At 40.7% G+C, this 20,921-nt stretch overlaps 1 protein-coding gene across 14 annotated transcripts in view; it reads right to left on the minus strand.

Moving 5' to 3' along the window:
* The window catches only part of ppfibp2b (PPFIA binding protein 2b), a 128,353-nt gene that overhangs the window by 61,782 nt on the left and 45,650 nt on the right, over nucleotides 1-20,921 (minus strand). Inside the window, exon 1 of one of the 14 annotated variants that reach the window (XM_085169158.1) lies at nucleotides 9,561-15,857. The exons of the other annotated variants lie outside the window; for them this stretch is intronic. Within the exon in view, the coding sequence (XP_085025284.1) occupies nucleotides 9,561-9,608 (48 nt within the window). The 5' untranslated portion in view covers nucleotides 9,609-15,857. Of the gene's footprint in view, nucleotides 1-9,560; nucleotides 15,858-20,921 lie in introns of those variants that run through there. 14 annotated transcript variants of the gene reach the window in all.

Raw genomic sequence — 20,921 nt, forward strand, 5'->3', positions numbered from 1 at the left:
CATTGTATCAATGCCGAACAAAGACTGTGTGGGAAACAGCAATATTACATTACAGCTCAAACCGAACGAGCTCTTAAAACTGGAGCTTCAACACTATGTTTGCCCTTAACAGAAATCTTGCTATTTCTTTTAAACCAGATTCAACAAAGGTGCTGGAAACATTCCTCAGAGGTTTTGGTGTATACTGACGTGACAGCTGTCAGTTAAACATCTATGATCCCAAAGGTGCTCTGCTGGGTTGGTATCTGGTGACTCTGGAGGCCATTTGAGCACAGTGAACGCATCGTCATGTTCAAGACACCAGTTTGAAATGATTTGAGCTTTAAGACATGGCGTGCCATCCTGCTGGAACAACACGTTCTCACTCCCAAAGCGTAACATTTTACGCTAGGTGACAAATCGTCAACATATTATGTTTTCGGCTACCCACCACGTTCCTAAATGACGACCTCGGAAAAATGAGGAAATATGAGAACCGACTGGACTGAATCTACATATGTTCGCTCTTTTTCTTCAAATCGCTTACAAACACGCTATTTAACGTCATTAAAGTCCTGGTTAAGGTCAGGAATAAGGTTATGGTTAGGGCTGGAATACAGGGCTGGAACGTCTGTTACCACGGGAGCGTCATTGCACTGGATTTCAGCCATAACCCGCCGCGTACCATAAGAACGCCGAAGGTCTCCTTTCGCATTCCTCAGGAACGCCGCGGGATGTGACAAAACGTCGGCATGTTACGCCTCAGGAGTGAGAACGGGCTGGCTGGAAACGTAAATAAGTAGATGGTAAATGGACTGATTCTTATATAGCGCTTTTCTACTCTCTCGGAGCACTCAAAGCGCTCTATACAACATGCCACATTCACCCAATCACACCCATTCTCACAAGCACTTTATCTATACTTAGTGCTATCTAACTACATTCACACACATTCATACTCCGATGGACGCATCAGAGAGCAAGTTGGGGTTAGTATCTTGCCCAAGGATACTTGACATGCAGACTGGAGGAGCCAAGGATCGAACCACCAACCTTCTGATCAGTAGGTGACCTGCTCTACCTCCTGAGCTACAGCCACCCAGCCAAGTATTACTGCTATTTATTATGGCGTTGTTGTTGTTATTACTATTTGCCAGAGATAAGGTACACTGTGGTCATTAAAGGGATGTATGTGATCAACAATCAGGTAGGCACTTGGTGTGGTTTTCTCCTAGTTCTCATCTGCTTCAAGTTTTGAAGTGCTGCACATTCAGAAGTGCTCTTCAACAAATCTTGGTTGTAAGGAGTCTTTGAGTTACCGTTGACGTCTTACATCAGCTGGGCATTTTCACACAGGGAAATCACCGGATGTTTTCTTTTTTCAGACCATTTCAGGCTCTGCAAACCCTGATTTATTTGGGAAAAGTAGATCAGCAGTTTCGTAAATGTTCCGACCACCTTGTTTGGCATCAACAACCGTGCCATTTCCAGAGTCACTTAAATCACCTCACACCGATGTCTGTGTTTACTTGGCTGCTTCATGATATTCCAAAGATAATTTCACTTGCACCTGCTTCTACATGTTTGATTGTGTTTTTCCCTCTCACCACCAAACATCCAGTTTGGATACATGTTATAAAAGTATGAACCTTGTATATGACTACTTGAAACACTAGTATTGACTGTTATTGACTAGGGATGGGTACCGGTATCCGGTGCCATCATGGCACCGGTTCTGACATAAACGGTAGTAACCAGACCGAAAAGCAGCGAACATTTCGGTGCTTTATTTCGGTGCTTTTTTTTCCTGAGCTGTGATACACTTTCTTCTTCCTTACATTTGTATTGGCGGTTGGCAAACAACTGAAAGGTGCATTACCGCCACCAACTGGTATGGAATGATACACTTTAGATTCTAGCCAATCATTTTATGTTTCGAGGATAGTAGGCGGGTCCAGGTACGTACGTTCTTTTAGAGCAGAGCTACAGATTAAAAATGCCCAAGGCAAAGCGGTCAAAAGTCTGGCTGTACTTCACAGCAAAAGATGCAAACTCAGCAGCCTGCAACAAGTGCTTTAAGCTGATACTGTCAAAGGAGGTCACACTTTAAATCCGATGAACCTAGCCCTGCCAGTGTAGCAGAAATGATGATGGCAGCAGCAGCCGTTCTTCTCTGCGTGAGTAGCTTAATGTTGTTCGTGTGTAATTTACGTTGAGTAAGCTAACCGCGTTATTAAATTAATGCATGTAACGTGAACTAGCAAACACCATCATAGCTACATGCGGCTGTCTTCTTGTTTGATGGCAGATACTCCCTTCACCCTGGCCAAAAAGGCTAAAATGACCGAAGAAAAAGTGGAAAACAGCTAAACATGAGAGGTTTTTGGACAAAGTTTGTGTTTTTTCCATTGTTTAAGCACTGCTTCCAGCCCAGAGTGATACCATATATGCCCTATACCTGCAGAAAAGACTAACATTGTTATCTTTTTACAAAAAAACAGCTGAACATGAGAGGTTTTTGGACCAATTTTGTGTTTTCCATTCTTTAAGCACCGGTTTGGGCACCGTTTAAGCACCGGCACCGTTTCAAAAGTACCGGTTTGGCACCGGTATCGGATAAAACCTAAACGATACCCATCCCTATTATTGACAGTATAGATCTGTTTCCACCTGAAATGACAGAAAGCAGTAGCAGCTGTAAAGGAACTGATGGTCATTCTGGTAATATATCAAGACTGTGTGTGAAATTTAGATCTGAATTAAGTATCACAGTTATTATTATCAATTATTACAATCAATCAAATGACTGTGGATAATGTTAAAATCACTTGTAGTAGTAAAACCACATTGTCATCACTCAGCACTGCAGTTCACCTCAGCTGTTTGCACATTTTGGCTAAAACAATTCGTTTGTTTTAATATCTGAAGTACTGAACTTGGTTACCACTGATTGCATTTCCACAGCAGCAGGTAGCTGTATTCATCAAACATCCCACCGGTGATACTAAAACTTAAGTTAACAACCAATTTGCAAACATGAAATGGTCGCATTTGTCCTGTAGGAGTTCAAATTGCATTTTAAATGAATGCTGAGGTTGCTCAGGACATTTTAAAGGAAATCTGCATGTTAACATTACTACAAAGAACTAAACACTGAATGCGTCCATGTTCTGTAGGGGATGAGACAGTCCAGAGAGGACAGGAAAAATATATATTTCATTTGTTAAACATTTTTCTTCAAGAAAATCTCATCATGTTTTTGGTGGAATTAAATGATATTTCGTTTTTAACCACCGACTATGCTGATTATGGCACAACGATGATCGTGTGTCGGTGGAACTTTCTGCATCTGTCCCTAAAGATTTGAGGGGGGCTCAGATTTGCCAACAATCCCCACAACCATTACTGTCATTTAAGCAATCAACATTTAAGCCTCTTACTGCCAAAAATCCACTCCACACCCGTCTAAACTACGATTAGCTTAACTAGCTTCAAAGTCCAGAAAAAATAAATATATAAAACGCCTTTAGGCTAAAATATGCAGCAGTGTAAATGTAACTGTTTGCAACAAGAAGCAGACCTTTCCTGCTATCATGGCGATGACCCAGTTTTAAAGAAAACGTAAACATCGACGGGTTTTTTTGTGCTTTTAGCCGAAACTCTTATCTGATGCCACAACAACTACTCTAAACTTTAGCTTCAAGGCACATTAGTGAGCTTCCAAAACCTTATCAGTCTCTTTCATCCCTCAAAGGCCGTCTCAGCGCACAGATGAAAAACCCTAAAATCAGCCTGTAATCCTGGATGAACTGTCTGAAGCTGAGGTCACAGGATGTACATCAGCTAGGTCACCTGACGTGGACCATATGGATGCGTTAAACCCATTATCAGACTTGAAATTAAACAGAGACGGGGGTAGAAAGGGGGTGGGGGACAAACTGTTTCTTTCAGAGTGTCTCTTAAGTTATAAAATGTAAAGCTGTAATAATGTTACATTTACAGTTTCTCATTCCGGTGGGAAATCTGCTGTAATCACAGATCTTCCCATCAGAAGACCGAAGAGAAGCAAGGCCATTTCAGGGTGGTGATGACACAGCGTTTGAATGGACCGATAAAAGAAACCAGGCCGGTCTGTTTTTATCTGTTATCGCCTGGTGGATTGTGTGAGAATGGACAGAGCAAGACGGTTTGGGGCCACAGTGTAATGTCTTTGGACTATCGTTATATATTACAGTTCTGCAGTTGTTTTTTCAGTTTCCTTGAGTTTTCCATTAGCACTTCTGACTAAATCTGGGAAATTTAGCTGAAAACTACTAGAATATTAGTAGCAGTAAAAATTAAATTAAACAGGTTCTCTCTGTGAACCTAGAAAATATTTTTTAGAGGCGTTTCAGTTTGTATCATGAAGTAAAAACAGGGTGGAGCCTCAGTTAAATAAATACTGACCCATTACCTTGAGTGGTTTTTGCTTACACAGCAATTTTTATTCAAATATATTAAATCAGGTATTTATGATATTTAATAATTCCTCTAATCAGCCAAGAAAATATTTAAATCATTTAGAGCTAAATACGAAATTACCTTTTGAGTTTTTGCAGGATGTTCTCTCAAAAAACAGGACCATAAAATTCATATTTTATTCAACACTAATGAAATTCTAATCATAGTTCTAGTACAATTTATATAAAGTGAGTACACTTCACTGCAGCAGACCAAATATTTAACAAGTCTTTGCACAAGAGGAGAGGAAACACTATCCACTCAATATGTCTGTGAAGGTTCTCAGTCATCCAGGTCATCGTAGTCAAAGGAGCTTGCAAAGAAAAGCGTCTGGACTTCTTTAAGTTACTTGAAGACGTTTCACCTCATCTGAGAAGCTTCTTCAGTTCTAAGGTCAAATGGTGGGGAGTCCCAGATATAAACCTAGTGGGAGTGTCCCCCCACAGAGGGACAAAAGGACCCCCTGATGATCCTCTAATCGCCAGAGCCAAGGTGTGGAACTGGGTGTGGGTCCATCTCAATATGAATGATTACACTGGGATGAATACAGACATGTTTTCAGGGTGTTGGTTTTATTATAGTCGTACTTTTCTCGGTGTATTCACAATAAATGTTGTGGCCAGTGGAATGGGTGGAACTGTTGATCCCAGTGTCTAAGAATGCATGACAACATGCAGCACACTACCCACCTACTTTAAGTGATTCACATAAAAGTGCTCCAACGGTCAGCGCTCTGTAAGCAGGCAACATGTACGTCCACAGAATTCATGTAGAATTTTACTGCTCACTTTCAAAGTCAAAGCCTGACCTTCTATCCAAAACCAAATGCTTTTAGTTTTTGGTTTTCGTCCCTCGTCGGCCCTAATCTGAGTCGTGAGTGCTCATTCGATTTAGCGCTGCAGCAGCGTGTGCGGCACATTAGCTTAGGTATTCTCTCTAGTCACACCACAGTGTCTCTAAATGCAATTTAAAGTCCAATTCAATTTGCTGTCTGCTCAGCTTGACAGTAAACAGTCCCACTGAGTGTGGAAAGTGAATCTGAAGGTGAGTCAGTGGCATTTAGGATGAATTGTCATTTCTGTTTCTCCAGATCCAAGTTTGATTAACCTTCATCTTGATCTTACCACTATAATCACGTTAGCCTCAGCAATTCGAAGATGAAAACAGCTGTTTACTGTTACGTTTGTTTAAAAAAAGACAAAGAAAAAGGAAACAGGACCAAGCTGGCAGTGTGGGAGAAGGGAATGATGGCTGGTTTAGTGTACCAGCGGTTCCCAACCTTTTTTGCGCCACGGACCGGTTTATGCCTGACAATATTTTCACGGACCGGCCTTTAAGGTGTTGCGGATAAATACAACAAAATAAAACTAGTACCGGTACCAAAAAAAAGAAGATTTATTCATAACACACGTGAAAAGACCCAGGAAAACAGAGTTAACTATAAAAACGATAACAAAATAACGCTGTGATGGCTGCACTTACAGCCACACAGTGGTAATACCCACCATGTTAGTGTAGAGGCTTATAAGTAACATTGCATTCACATTTGTCTTTCTTTAAATATAGGAATTAATTTACAGGACAATAAATAACTGGTTTTGGTTTAGAATTCATTCACACATCCACATAACACTGCATTCCAAAATAAGTGCGCACATTTTAGTTTACACTGTTATGTGTGATTAATCTTTTGTTTTCTGAGTTACCTTGGTTGCAGCTGTTCCAGTCCCTTGATTAAGGAGCCAAGAGGTGGAAAAGGGGCGGAGCGAGCTTTAAAGGAAGACTACAAATTGGTTCATGCCATAACTCGGGACCATGGGGGGGAATTGGAGTTAATTATGTTTGGTTTAGTTAGGTTTTGTGTGTTTTACCCCTTCTCCTGTTTTTGTGGGCTGATCAGCCATTATTTAAGTTTCCCCTTTGTCTCGTTAAGTTAGGTCAGTTTGTTTGAGTTATCAGTAGTGTTGTCAACTTTGAGTAGAGTTCTGTTATTTTGACCTCTTTTATGGGCCCAAGATTTTGATTCTTTTTGCATGATTTAACCAATTATGTTTTTTTTGGACTTTAACCTGTGCCTAAGTTTCCTTCACTGCTCGGTCCATCACAACGCTGAAAACCCTGAAAACCATACATTTCACACCTGAGCCTCAACTCTCGCGGCCCGGTCCCAACGACTCACAGACCGGTACCGGTCTGAGGCCCGGGGGTTGGGGACCGCTGTAGTATACTACTAAAATAAATGGCCTTTTCTCTGTCTGGAAATAACCATCACACACGGATTAAACAAAACGATCACCTAATTTGCTCTTTAAAACTCTTTGCTAATTTGGTCCTCATTATCTGAAGTAAATATGTACAGTGTTTATATAACAATTGTATCAGACCAACTGTCATAAAAACACTGAATTAACTGAGTTCCGATTTTGATGCCCAAATTTGAGCTGGAGCACTGGACTTCTCTGAGAAATCAGAAGTTAATCAATTCAAACATTAAAACAAATTTTTCAAATGCAAGTAAATAACTGTACACTCTGGAGTTTTTTTTGTAAAGCACTACATTTGAAAATTCATATATAGCAACGATAATTGTATTTTAGCTTTAAAAATAGAATTTTGATTAGTAAGTAAGTAAGGGAGTGAACTTTATTTATATGGTGCTTTTCAAAGACATAAAAGCCACAAAGTGCTGTATAACAATAAAACACAATTAATATCGATAGAAAACTGAGTGAAACTGAATAAAAGTAATTAACAGAAGAAAGTCAAATTGCCTGAACTTCTGCACATTGGTGCGTTGATCATTACAGAAACATAAAACAATATTTTGGTTGATTTAAGAAAGAAAACCTTACACTGGTCTAATAAACTTGTATCACTGTAGTCTATCTGGAACAATTTAAAAATGGCAGCTTTGCTGTTGTGGGACCCTGTGATGTTCTCTGAGCATATGTGGAAAGCCCAGACCCACCCACAGAACAAAGCAAGAATAAATGATCATATCCAGGACACTGAGGTGGATCAGTTGTAGAGCAGAAGTGAGTCGCAAAGCAACTGTGAAGGCTGAAGCAGCGTGATGAGAGTTATAACTGCCAGAATGAGATGTGTAGCCTCAGGAGAGTATCAACTCACATGGGCTAGCACTGAGATCAAGCTAATCGGCTGAATGCTAACAAAGGCTTTATTCCATTTTTATCAAAACTTAATGAGTAACTTGGACTATTTACTTCTATATGGACCCAAGTGAAAAATTAAAAGAAAATAATAAGAAAAGATTGCATGAACACCTTACATAAATAACGTTAATTTAATTTAAATACATTTGAACATGCTAATGCTAATTTCACACATGCTGGCCAGGCCAGCAGCAAGTAAAAGAACTCAGATGTACATCTTCACACACAGACGCATCTGTGCACCTTTTTAAGGGTTCATTTATTTAATGCTATTTCATTCCTAACTTCACTCTACCTCAGATACATTATAAGACGCAGACGTGGCAGTAAAACAAATCCTGTCAGTAATCTGTTGGACGATTTGAAACACTGAGAGGCAGCTGAAAATCACAACGATGCACTGACAGAGCAAAACAGAGTTCAGGACAGTTTCAGCTGGGTCGTTGTAGCCGTGCCTACTAGTTAGATTGTATCAGTGCTCCAGATTGAGCCATTAATAAACCTTAGTTTGGGGTAAGTTTAGCTAACATCTTGACTGGTAATTTTATGAATGCAATGAGGGAAGTCTGTGCTTTTTTGCTTAGAGTGCTGAACCCTCCTACCGGACCTGGATAAGCAGTAGAAGATGGATGGATGGATATTTTTTATCCCAGCAAACTTTGAAATGAAAGTTATTCATCGCATTCATTTAGCTAAAAGATAAAACTGAGTTACTGTGTAACTCACCATCTGGTGGCCAAGTGGTAAGATGCTCTTATCTAACCTTATAACCAAGTCCTGACCCTCTCACAGCCTTTTGAAGTAGTGTGACGAAGTGCAGACTGGCCAACATGTCTTCAGTCCAGGTCTACTTCAAGAAGTCAAACAAAGAGCCTGTTTTTACACATTCTCTGCCCTGGTGAAGAGTCAGTTCTCAAAATATACGTCCACTGTGGCAAAATATAAAATAATAATCCATAAAAATGACACAAGGCTCATAGAAGTCTAGGGGGACTCACTGACAGGCTTAAACTTTCTATTAATTAGTCACTGTGTCAGCGAAGTCCGAGTAGAATAAAGTTTTAGCGTTAAATGTTAGGTATTAGAGAAACAGATGTGAATGAGGCAAAATGCAGCAAAATCTTTTAAGCATGTGAAGGAGCCCCTTAAAAAGAGACAGAGCGACACCTTCAGTGCAGAAAACTGCATGAAAGGAGACCGTTTTTCTTTTTTGCACAACTAAATTCTTATCATATATATTCACAGGATAAATCCCAGAGAGAGGCATCGATAAAACAGCATAAGTTGATTTACTGTCACCTTCATCTTTGCCATTGACCTTAGCAGTTGCTGGAACTCTGAATGATCTGTGAATGTTAGTTTAAAGGTCACATCTTGAAGAAAGAAACTGCAATAATGTAAAACACTTAAAAGCAGCATAGCTTCACGATTTTAAAGATAAATGAAATAAGAGTAAATCAGACAAATGTGACATCTCATCAGTTAAAGACTTGCTCACATGTCTTTACAACACACATCCTGCAGCCCAGAGCATTAGACACTGCTTTGACAACAACAATCAGCTGATAGTGAATATTTCCAATCTGATAACACAGTCCTCATGGATGCGTGCCTTCATAACACAACAACAACAACAGGAGATGCAGTCCAGCTCTTGAGCTGAGGGAAATGACATCACAAAGTTTGTCGCCAGGAAATAAAACAATAACAGCAGGACAATGTCAAGCATCTAAAGTGGAACAACTGCTTTGCGACGGAAGCTTCTCCTTCAAACATCTCTCCCCTCTCTCTGTTTTCCAACTAAAAGTTTCCTCCGAGGCATCGATCTAATGAAAGGAATGTGCAACAAGGACAGACACGAAAGAAGAAGACGCAGGAGAAGGAGCATACAAACAAACCCTAACTCACCTTTTTCAGCCAGGAGAAGTGTCTGTAGAAGTCAATGGGAGTCTCCATGCTCCCAGCCCATTGCTGCCCTGCCTTTTTTCTTGTGTTCTTATGGGACTATCTGAGTGTGTCTTATGTGCAAGTTTCACAAACTAACAGTGGACTGAGCAAACTGCTGCAGCATGTGAGTACTGTCATGCAAGTGTGCGTGTGACTGCGATGTTCACAGCTGTGGAGGAGGGCTTTTTATGATCTCTGCCTCCTCAGAGGGAAAACCCCCCCTACTTCTCTCTTTCCTTCTTTAGTCCCACTGTTTTCTCCCTCTCTTTCTCTCCCTCTCCCTACTCACTCCCCTTCTTCACTTTCCAACTTATTTGTCCTTTTCCCTGGACGCTCTCTGCCTCCTCCACGCCCTCTTTTATTCCCGTTCTGGTTGGAGTTGTCGGTCCCCCTCCTCTGCCCTCCTTCCTTTCCCCTTCTCCTTCTCTTTTCTTCCTTTCTTCACTTTTGAATCGTTCCCCCTCTTTTCTCTCTCTCGCTCTCCGCCGAGGTCCATCTGACAGCCAAATGGTCAAGCCGAAAAAGAAGGAGGGGAGGACGGTGGGAGGGTTTGCCATTTTTCTTCTTTCTCTGTCATCTGTTTGTGTCTCAGTGTTGGCCTACGTTTCCTCTCTCCCGCTCTCATATGTAGCCTCTAAAGCAGCAGCATCTGATGTCAGATAAGTGGGCAAAGCAGCAACAGGCTGTACTGTCAGCACAAACACAAATCATGCCAGGAGGTCCCGTCTCCCTCCTTTTTTTTCGTGTGCTCTTTTAATTAAGTCGCAGTGCCGGGAGACGCTGCCTCGCTTTCTTTGCCTCCTGTCCGTCTGTCTCTGTGTGTGATCCTCCACATGTTTAAGCCCTTTAGCTCAGGTTTCCATTTCCTGTGTATTTACTGAGTCCACCACAACAATGTCAGCCATTTGGTCTGAACGGCAAGTTTATTTACAGCCACACAAACCCCAGTAACAAATAGCACTTTTGTGCAGATGATCACAGGTGATTCAAGTCCTAAAATGTAAAAAAAAGTTGGATGTAAACTAGAATTTCATGGAGTCATGTTTTGTATTACTGAAAATAGAGCTGTAATATGTCAAAATACTGTAAATTTTGATATAGCCACACTTTCTTCCTCCAACTTTGTCTCTTAATACAATCTTTCTGCCTCTTTCACGCTCCTGTGCATGCTCAAGCAGAAGGTCTGTCTCATGCATCATTTTAACGAAGCTTATGCGCAAGTTCAATAAGGTAGATCTACAGTCTGGTGTTGCTGGCTAAATCCGAGGTTCAAATCTCTTCCACTTTTACAAGCTGTCAAGCTGTTTGTGACATCAGTGGTCTAGTCCAATCATCTTTCTCCCAGCCTTGTTCAGACCAATCAGCATTCACGCCGCGTACTTTAAATCTCACTGCGCATCTTTCTCCTTTGCAGTCGCCTTCATACAATCTGCCTCCTCCCCATCACTGCCTCTCATCTTTCAGGCTCCATTCAAGTCTCCAGCTTCATCTCCACCAGCAGCAGCTACCTCTATCTAAATTCTGTTCTGTCCTCAGTTAGAGGGAGGGGCACGAAGAATGGTGAAAAATATAAAAATGATGAAAGGAAAACACATTATAGGTTTTTCAAATGAGGCAGAAAACTGTTAAACCCCATGAGATAAGTGAATATAATCGTTTTACAGGGTGGCATGTAGCTACAACATAGTATTGCAATATTTTGCATGGTGACAATACTGTCATTTGGATACCAAATGGCAGTATTTTATCAAATAAAGGAAAATACTCTGAATACTGTGAACAAGAGAGATAATCACCATCACGCAGCACCATCCTGAGATGACATTAGCCGAGCAAACTTGCATTAAATCGGCTCACACGAAAAACCATCGAACACTGGACGCATTCAGTTTGACAAAGCCAGCTCCTAATTCATCTCAACTTGTGGTGACTAATTGGTTCCCTACACCCTGAGGGTGTTGAACACTCATGACCACTTTGATCACAAGCTCAGGTCACCTGATAGGAGCAAACATTCCTGCAAACAGTCACAGCCTGACGACTGCAGTCACTCTCAGAGATTGTCAAAGGTCTCCATGCTTATATGCAGTGAATGGTTTTAACCTACTGTGCTTTGAGAACAAAAGGGGAACCAAAGCTGAGGGTAAAACAGCACCCCGATATTTCTCTTTTCCTTTTTAATTCCTAATAGTTCTACCCACTCCTTCAAGTTCAAGTGTAAAAATTGTCTAAGAAAAAATAAAATCTTTATCATTTCTCTCTCTCTCTCGCTCTGCAGGCCTACTTGTTGTTCCTAGAGTATTTAAAAGTAGAATGGGAGGCAGAGCCTTCAGTTTTCAGGCCCCTCTTCTGTGGAACCAGCTTCCAGTTTGGATTCAGGAGACAGACACTATCTCTACTTTTAAGATTAGGCTTCAAACTTTCCTTTTTGCTAAAGCATATAGTTAGGTTTGGACCAGGTGACCCTGAATCCTCCCTTAGTTATGCTGCAATAGACGTAGGCTGCCGGGGGATTCCCATGATGCATTGAGTTTTTCCTTTCCAGTCACCTTTCTCACTCACTATGTGTTAACAGACCTCTCTGCATTGAATCATATCTGTTATTAATCTCTGTCTCTCTTCCACAGCATGTCTTTATCCTGTCTTCCTTCTCTCACCCCAACCGGTCGCAGCAGATGGCCCCGCCCCTCCCTGAGCCTGGTTCTGCCGGAGGTTTCTTCCTGTTAAAAGGGAGTTTTTCCTTCCCACTGTCGCCAAAGTGCTTGCTCATAGGGGGTCATATGATTGTTGGGTTTTTCTCTGTATCTATGAAGCGCCTTGAGGCGACTTTTGTTGTGATTTGGCGCTATATAAATAAAATTGAATTGAATTGAATTGAATGAGTATTCTGGCATCTTCTGTCAACACATGGCTGTATTATAGACAAATCCATTTTTCAATGTAAAATACAAAAACAAACAAAGAAATATAACAAAAATAATAAACTACTGAGTGAAAACATTAAATCTGAGGCTACATCCACACGTACCCGGGTATTTTTGAAAACGCAGATTTTTCTATGCGTTTGCACCTTTCGTCCACACGTAAACGGCGTTTTCGGTCACTGAAAACGGAGATTTTTGAAAACTCCGTTTTTGCATTTACGTGTGGACGAGAAAAACGGAGAAAACGCAGAAAACGCAGCGTCAAAGGTGTGCGCATTTTTTGACGTCACACTGTGCGCCACGTTATTGTTTCGGTGAAATGAATTTCTACAATACTGTTACTGTTAATTGTTCTCTCTGCAGTGTTTAAATGCTTACATATACACACACAGTTACTGTCCCTCCACACATACGACTCGGTTCTGCTTCTATGCCCCAGCTTTGTTTACTTTTTCCCACCGAGGCTTCTAGACTTCTGATTGGCCAACATTACTACACGGTTAGGAATATAGCGCCACCTGCTGCTTTGGCATGTTCCTAGCAGCATTTTCCTTCATTTCTGCCTTTACGTGTGGATGGGATTATTTTTTAAAACGAAAACAGAAAATCTCAGTTTTCAAAAATACCCGTGTACGTGCGGACGTAGCCTGAGACCCTGCTCTGTAAAAACAAAATCCTGACCTATTTTCTTTCATTCCATCTCATTTTTAATAAACTCTTGACAGTTTCTGCTGAAAGAACTTGTATAGTTGTATTTCTATATATTAAAAAAATCGAAGAGTTCAGTTTTTTTGTATATTTTCTCTTCAGCAGGTTTGGGGAAACTGAAAATGTTCATCTGCGCCAAGAACACAGGAGACAACCATCTCTGGGTCAGCAGTAATGAGCAGCAGTCACCGGCTATCACAACTTCCTGCCAGAAATACACTTATGATGCTTCCTGTGTTTACATGTGTGAAGCATGAAGTATGCTCTGGAGAGAAGGCCGTGGGGCGCAGACTAATTGCAGAGCACAACTGACTTTGATCCTGTTGCTCAGGCTATAGAGATTGAAAATGTGACGTCATTCAGGGGTAAAACCGCAAAGGATTCTGGGAACTCGTGGCAAGAGGTACTAGCGCACGCAAGCTTTCAATTGAAATCAGTTACACAGCGATAAAAAGAAACACAAAAAATGGCAAGAAGCTGTTGTATTATTAACTGCAATAGCCGGTCGCATGACAGCCACGGGAAGCCGAGGAGTAAAGAGATCGGTTGTTATCGGATTACATCGTTGAAGAGAAATTGTTCGAGCCATGTTTCCGAAGTAACAAAGAGCCGAAGGAAGGGGGGGGAAGGTGGACAGGATGAGCTTGAGAGGGAGCAGCCAGCCTTACAATCTAGCTGCCTTGATTATCTGCCAGGCTTTTGTTCATCTGCTATTGAAATTTGCAGGCAATGTTAGCAGCTTTCCACTACAGGAACAGTCCCTCTGGAAACTGTTGACTGTGGATTATCCCGACTCAGTGAGACACTGTTCCTGTAAAGAAATGCCACACTTAACTCCTTAATCCCTGATCTACTGACTCAAATAACTTGACAGAAACTTTTTTAATGGTTTTTGTTTTGTTTAGTTAGTAATAACCTTCTACAAATACACAACTCGAAAAAGTGCTAGATTAGGATATCTACTTGGTTTGACAAGACGGTCAGCGCAAGAACTGAACACTCAGTTAATGCATGAACTTTCCAAGTTGAAGAAAAGCATGTTTGTGTTTATTTCTGCTTCTTCTCCTTTCCTCAAAGTCATTTTCCTGTCTCCTCTACAGCTTTCAGCGCTGACACAGTGCTTTTAACTTAAAGTCACCTTGTGTGTACTTCTTCATGAGCATCTGCAGTTTAACTTGTGATACTGGGTGTGGTAACCACCAAAGGGACTCCAGTGGACGATGTGGATGAGGAGAAATTTTTTAAAAGCAGTGGTCCGGAGACTCAAAGGGATGAAATCACTTGGAAGGGAGAACGGTGTAGTCTGGATCAAATACAGTTTTGGCTTTTGCTTAAAATTTTAAACTCACAAAGGGAGAGGAACAGAAAGAACGAGTAATTCTTCTACTTTGACCTCTTTGAGTATTCATTTTAAATTAAAAAAGAAGAAGCAGGGAACTGGAGTGATACTGCATTAATGCATTGGGAAAAAGCCTTTGGCACTGAAGATGATTAACAGCCTCCAGACAGTGTTAGATTTTAAATGGTGATCAAAAACAGCAGCTTATTGTAAAACACCCACCTCGTGCTGCTGGGCCGCATGAATTAAAATAACATATTAATAAAGACAAAAGTGTCACGTACGACACTGTGCACATCACACTGAACTTGGACTGAAAAGTGGGACAGCGCTGTGGAGGAAAGCAGCAGTGAATCAAAGAGAGGAAGAAACAAAGAAGGCAAGAGGGAGGAAGGGAGGAAGGGAGGGAGGCTTGGCCAGTGATTGAGTGCAACATGTGAGACATCTGCTGTTGAAACAAAGTAGGAGTTCAAAACGCTGCTTTCCAAGATCTACTTTCCATCTCAATAACTGTGGGTAAAACTTTGCACTGCTGCAGGACAAAACTCGGCAAGAGAAGAAGAAAAAAACCTCACATAAATGACAAAAGCAGGAAAGTCAAAAAACTACATTTTTCACAAAATACCAACAGATCCGCCTGAGCTGCAAGGTTTCAAACATCAAACCGTATCACATTTGCTATAATGTATTGGAGCAGTTAGACCTACCTTACAGCAGCAGCCCTGAGCAATCCAATCCTCTCGACAGACATTTGAGTGCCTAAATAGAAACTACCTCATTTACAAACAAGCTTGCATTAAAAACTAAATGGAATGTGTCCATAAATGCAAAGTATCAGTGAGCAAGAACAGTAGCTTTACAGGGGAAAAGAATGGATGAAGGAAAAGAAAGAGGGAGAGGGGGTAAAATCGCAAAGAGTATACATAAACAGAGATATTGGACAGGCTGAGAGGCCACACAGGACAGACAGGGTGTGAGGGAGGGAAAGCTGCACAGGAAGTTGATAATAATGGAGATGTAATGATGTCTCTGAGGAGAACCTAATGGAACTTGTCCTAAATCTCTCCGCTTATTTCCTCCTTTTGATGAAATCCATGAAAGGGTTAATAAAGATGAAACATGCTGAGAGGTGACCCATGATGTGAAAAGTATTTTAGTGTAAACAGTAAAAAAAGAAAAGGAATGCTTTCATTAACCCTTTAAGACCTACCATAGAACCAAGTCCGCCAGAGCTTATATTATATTTTTACATGCTGTAGAGCCATTTTTGGGAGCATTTCAAGTTGACATACATCAATACAACCATTACAGACCAAATTTTAATAATATGTATGCATTAAGTGCATAGTAATTAAATAAATTGCAAAAACATGCAATAAACTACCAAAAAATTGAAAATCGTTTTTGTTTTTTTTAACATATATTTCTAGTTAGAGAAATTTAAGAGGCTTATCCCTCAAAACTGTAAATACAAAAAAGTTGCACAAAATAGTTTCCCACCACAGGAAATTTATTTTGAGTGTCTTCATAGTTTTATTTTTGAAATACACCAATTTTTATATACTGCAGGAAAAACGAAAATAAATATTATAGTACAAATTTGCAAAAAAAAAAACAGCATATGCATCAAAATTATTTCTAGCAGTGCAATATGAGTCCTAAGCATCCCAGAAACAACAAAGTCATAAAGTCAAACATAACTTTTAAAAACACCAGTATAGGCTCATAAGGCCCTGATGGTAAAAAACTAAATTTTCGCCAAATGACGTCACTTCTGGTTTCGGGCAGGTCATGGCGGACATGCGATAGTTCGCGCTGATGGACGTAGGAAGTGTTACGAACAGCTGATCGGATCGGCAAAGCGTGTTTCTGGAATATTATGTTTTTGTTGCTGCAAGTGCTTTTTATGCAGTTTTTGCAAAGCTATATGTGGAAGGAAACTGTGACCGAGGACAAGCTGATGGCATAAGATGTAAGTACAACTCCTCCGGTTTCATATGCAAAAAAAATTATTGCGCTAGCTTACGTGGTTGCAGTGCTACAAGGATTTAAAAATAGTTACGCAAAACGGAGCGTGCTGCTCTGACCGGTTTTAAAGGGTTAATATATGTGGAGCAAAACACACCCTGATAACATGTTTCACTGATATATAACCAAACTTCAGATGATGTATCAAAGCTATAGTCAGACATCGGGAGGGTAACTTTAGCTGTATCGTCCTGTCTTTGGCACACTCTAGCTGTCAATGCCAAATTAGCTCAAGTACGACTTTGTAGGAAAAGCACGACAACAAGCAGGAAACCAAAAAAGGAAAAGAAGCGAGCAAGAAAGAAAGGAATAGATGAAACGTGGTGTCAGACTGGGACAGAGACCAAATGAGCCCTGAGCTCATCCTCACAGAGACATGCTGAGCTTGTGCAGCAGAGAATAGCTATTCTGTAGCACAGCAGCCAAATTCCTCTCCTCTTCCTCTTGCTCTGACCTTTCGGCTGACCCCTCTGACCCCAAGGCAACTGTCCCCATGCTGTGAAAACACTAGATAATGCAATACTTGCGTGTGAGTTCCCTCACTGTCAAATCACTGAATATGATCACACTCAACTTCAAAGCTGAACATCTTGTTTCCGTTAGTTCTGAGACGCAGGCAGCCTCGTCTTCACTAGCATATGCTACAGCACCCTCCGCACAATATGCAGATTAAAGAAACATGCGTTGGATTTGGATTGAATCTGAATGACTAATGAAAGCAGTCTGTTTGTGATCCTGAACCAGCACTCCTGCACTAATCGCTGCTGACCGAACAGATGAATCCAGCTTTTCTTTACTTACGCATTCCGATCTACTTGCTACAAAAATAAATATTCGCCCTGTAAGAGAGGCTTCAACAAAAAAACAAAACATCTGGTTCTTTTTGTTAACATTTTGCATGTCTGATTTCATTTTTCGGATGCTATCCTCCTCTAAAAAAACAAACAAAAAATCGGCTGCTGTTACTTTTGCGTCTCCAGCCAGTCTACGCTGCTCTGAGTGCAAGTAAACATAACTTGTCTCCACAGAGACATGTACACTGAGCATACAGTGCAAATTTCTAACCCATCTGTGTAATCTCTTAGGATGGCGAGAGTCTCACTGCAAATTTAAAATGAACAGCTCAATGAACTCCCGGTTTACTGAGAGAGACGAAACAGATCTCACAAAGCGTGTAATAGTGTGTTTTCAGCTTTGATAGCGCTCCAGCTCTACGGATGACAGTCTGTCTGTTCATCGCTACATCCAGCCTGAAATATCACAACAGCTGTAGTACACACATTCAGCGTCCCCCTTTCAGAACGTGGGTGAATGTAACCAACGGCTCCTAATTTATTAATGAACAGCACCAGTTAGCTGTCGGATCTATGACGTTAAACAACCACCTGCCACTAACCAAAGCTGGTAGATGGTAGCACTCCAGGTGGAGAGTCATCTGCACGAACATGAGTGATTCCTCCCTGCTGTATGTAGTCTGTATCAAGTGTGCAACCGCATTCTGCATGAGTGAAAAAGTTAACCTGCAAGAAAAGAAGGCTGCTGGAGCTAGCACTGCGAGTCTGACAATGTGTGAATGCAATGAATTGTGCAAAATTCCAATTTAAGCAGCATTGCATGCAGTATTTGTATAGACATCTGTGAACCTTGTCCATTGACCTGCGTTTAATTTTGACTCTTTCCTGTGTTTTTGATGAGTTATTACTCACTCTTGAAAACCCACCTCTTTACCCTGGCCTTTGACACCACGTGAGATGTTGGTTTTTATTTTATTTTAGTTGTTTTTAGGTGATTCGATGGTGTTTTATCTTGTTTTTGTTTTTAATATAGGGCTGTTTTAACTTTATGTTTTATGTGTTTTATTTATTTATTTTGCTGTTTTCTGTCATTCTATTGTTTTAACTTATTTTCTGTACAGCACTTTGTTCCTGTGCTGGGTATTTTAAAGTGCTTTATAAATAAAATTGGATTGGACCTGTGCATGTGCAATGACAATAAAGTTGAATTCTATTCTATTCTATTCTAAATTGGATTATTAGTCTGATTTTTTTTCCCCTGGTTCTCCTGAAGAGGAAATAAGTCACTGGGATTGTCAGGAAAGGTTAAAAAACTCACATCACTATATGCTTAAGAAAAATACAATATAACATAATGAAAATGTTATATCAGAAACATTAAGACCGCTGTTCAGCGCTTAACTGGAGTTTCTGTACACAAATAAAAATTAATTTAACAAATGCCGTGTCCAATTTATGAACTAACGTCAGCTTTAAGACTGTGGCTCTGTCAGCCCTGGCTGTGGGATTTTAAGCGACAATAAGTCCGAAGTCATTTTGCCATCACATAGCCACAGCCTAATTTAATTTCATACAGAAAATAATATCAAATGCATTAAGCTCACAGGTATTTGACCCGGTCATACTTCAGACTGAACTGTAATCCAGTTGTCGAGCTGACTTTTCAACTAGCTGATAATAATTTGGGAGAAAATGTCCAGCACTTTAGTTCATTGTAGGGCTGCCACGATTAGTCGACTAGTCACGATTACGTCGACTATCAAAATCGTCGACGACTGATTTGATAGTCGATGCGTCATTTGAAGCTTTGTAAGATCACAAAAGAAGCAGGAATAAGTCGTAGGATTTAAGAGTGTAATAACGGACTGAAACAGAAGATGGCAGCACTGCAAGTACAAGCATGCCAGCTGCCGTTAAACCCCGAAGAAGAAGAAGTAGCTCTGTCTCAGAATTGACCCTGTGCACGAGAAAATTAGTTTACACTGTTATGTGTGATTAATCTTTTGTTTTCTGAGTTACCTTGGTTGCAGCTGTTCCAGTCCCTTGATTGACCCTGTGCACGAGAAAATGCTAACTTCCTGGTTTGAGACCGGATGTGGGGTTGTACATTTCCGGTAGCTTTACTTTGCGGTCAATCGCTACTGCGAAGATATTCTCCAAAATTGATGTCCAAAACTCGAAAACGGAACGATCGCGTTAAGTTACAAAGAGGAGAAGGTGGGAACACTCACCACTGTTGTGTCATAAAAATCTAATGATCAATTTTGACGTTTAAAGAGTTTAGATCGATCAGTTGTTTACATCACTAAACACAAGCAGAACTGCATCACTGCAGCAGAAGACACATCGTCCACATTCAGAAGCACATCTCTGTATAGTGACTGGTCTTATGATTTAAACAGGTAAATGTTCAGCATTCAAACTACAGGTGAACAATAGTCAAACCAGATGTTTTCCCCGTTATGTCGATATCAGCTAGTCAAGTACACACCTACACAGCATGTTAACAAACCATGAAAAAAAGCCACACAAAAAATTAATGATTGCTGGTAAGGGTTTCTATACATTAGTATTTACGAAGAGTATGTTGTGACTTACCTTCAAAATTACAGCGGTCCCTCGCTATAACGCGGTTCACCTTTCACCTCGCTGTTTCGCAGATTTTTTAGTGCAAGTTTGCATGCTTTTTTACGTCCTGCGTCCTGATCGCTGCAGACGATCTCCTCCGTCTCTCCTGTACAGTACAGAATCGCTGCATCTATCGCTAGCAGTGTGACTCTGAAGTGCAGTGCTGTATGTCCACGATGTACACGAAACGTTTTGCACCGTCAAAAAATAAAATTGGCTACTTAATTTCACCTATCACTGGTTATTTTTAGAACATAACACCCGCGATAAACGAGGGACAGCTGAGAAATATAACATTTGAATCCCTTTTCTCTTTTCCCCTGAGGCGTGGGGGAAAAATATCGACAAGTCGATGAACATCATTTACAGATATATTGGGTAAATACCCGAGACATCTATAGAAGTGTAAATCGCCGCTTTATTTATTTATTTGCTTAACTTGTTTTGGACCGTAAACAGGGCGCGAATAGGACACCGGAAACAAAGCTCCCCACAGGAGTTTCCGCACCGGAAGTAGCATATGCTAACGTGCACATAGTCAATTCATAGCAGCCCAGCTCAGTTTCCAACAATGGCGGCAGCTAGTTAGTTTTAATATTACTCTTATTATTCTTTCTGGGTCACAAAATAAACGTTTAACATATTTTCAGGCGAGAATGTAACTGTATAAACCTCAAATATCTGCTCAGTTTATCAAGACACCACATATTTTCAAAAGCGCTCCGACGTTTTCGGAGACGTCTGTTACCCACTAGCTCGATAGCTAGCTGAGGGCTAGGCTAACTAGAGCCGTGAGAACACCGGACTTTCAGCAAATCGTTTTCAAACCCACCGCTGTCTTTCGCTACTCAGGTTAAACATGATATACAAGTCACTTAGATAACTTAAAAATGTTATTGTT

Source organism: Neolamprologus multifasciatus, chromosome 7, assembly GCF_963576455.1.
Source record: "Neolamprologus multifasciatus chromosome 7, fNeoMul1.2, whole genome shotgun sequence".
In the NCBI taxonomy this organism is placed as follows: Eukaryota; Metazoa; Chordata; class Actinopteri; order Cichliformes; family Cichlidae; genus Neolamprologus; species Neolamprologus multifasciatus.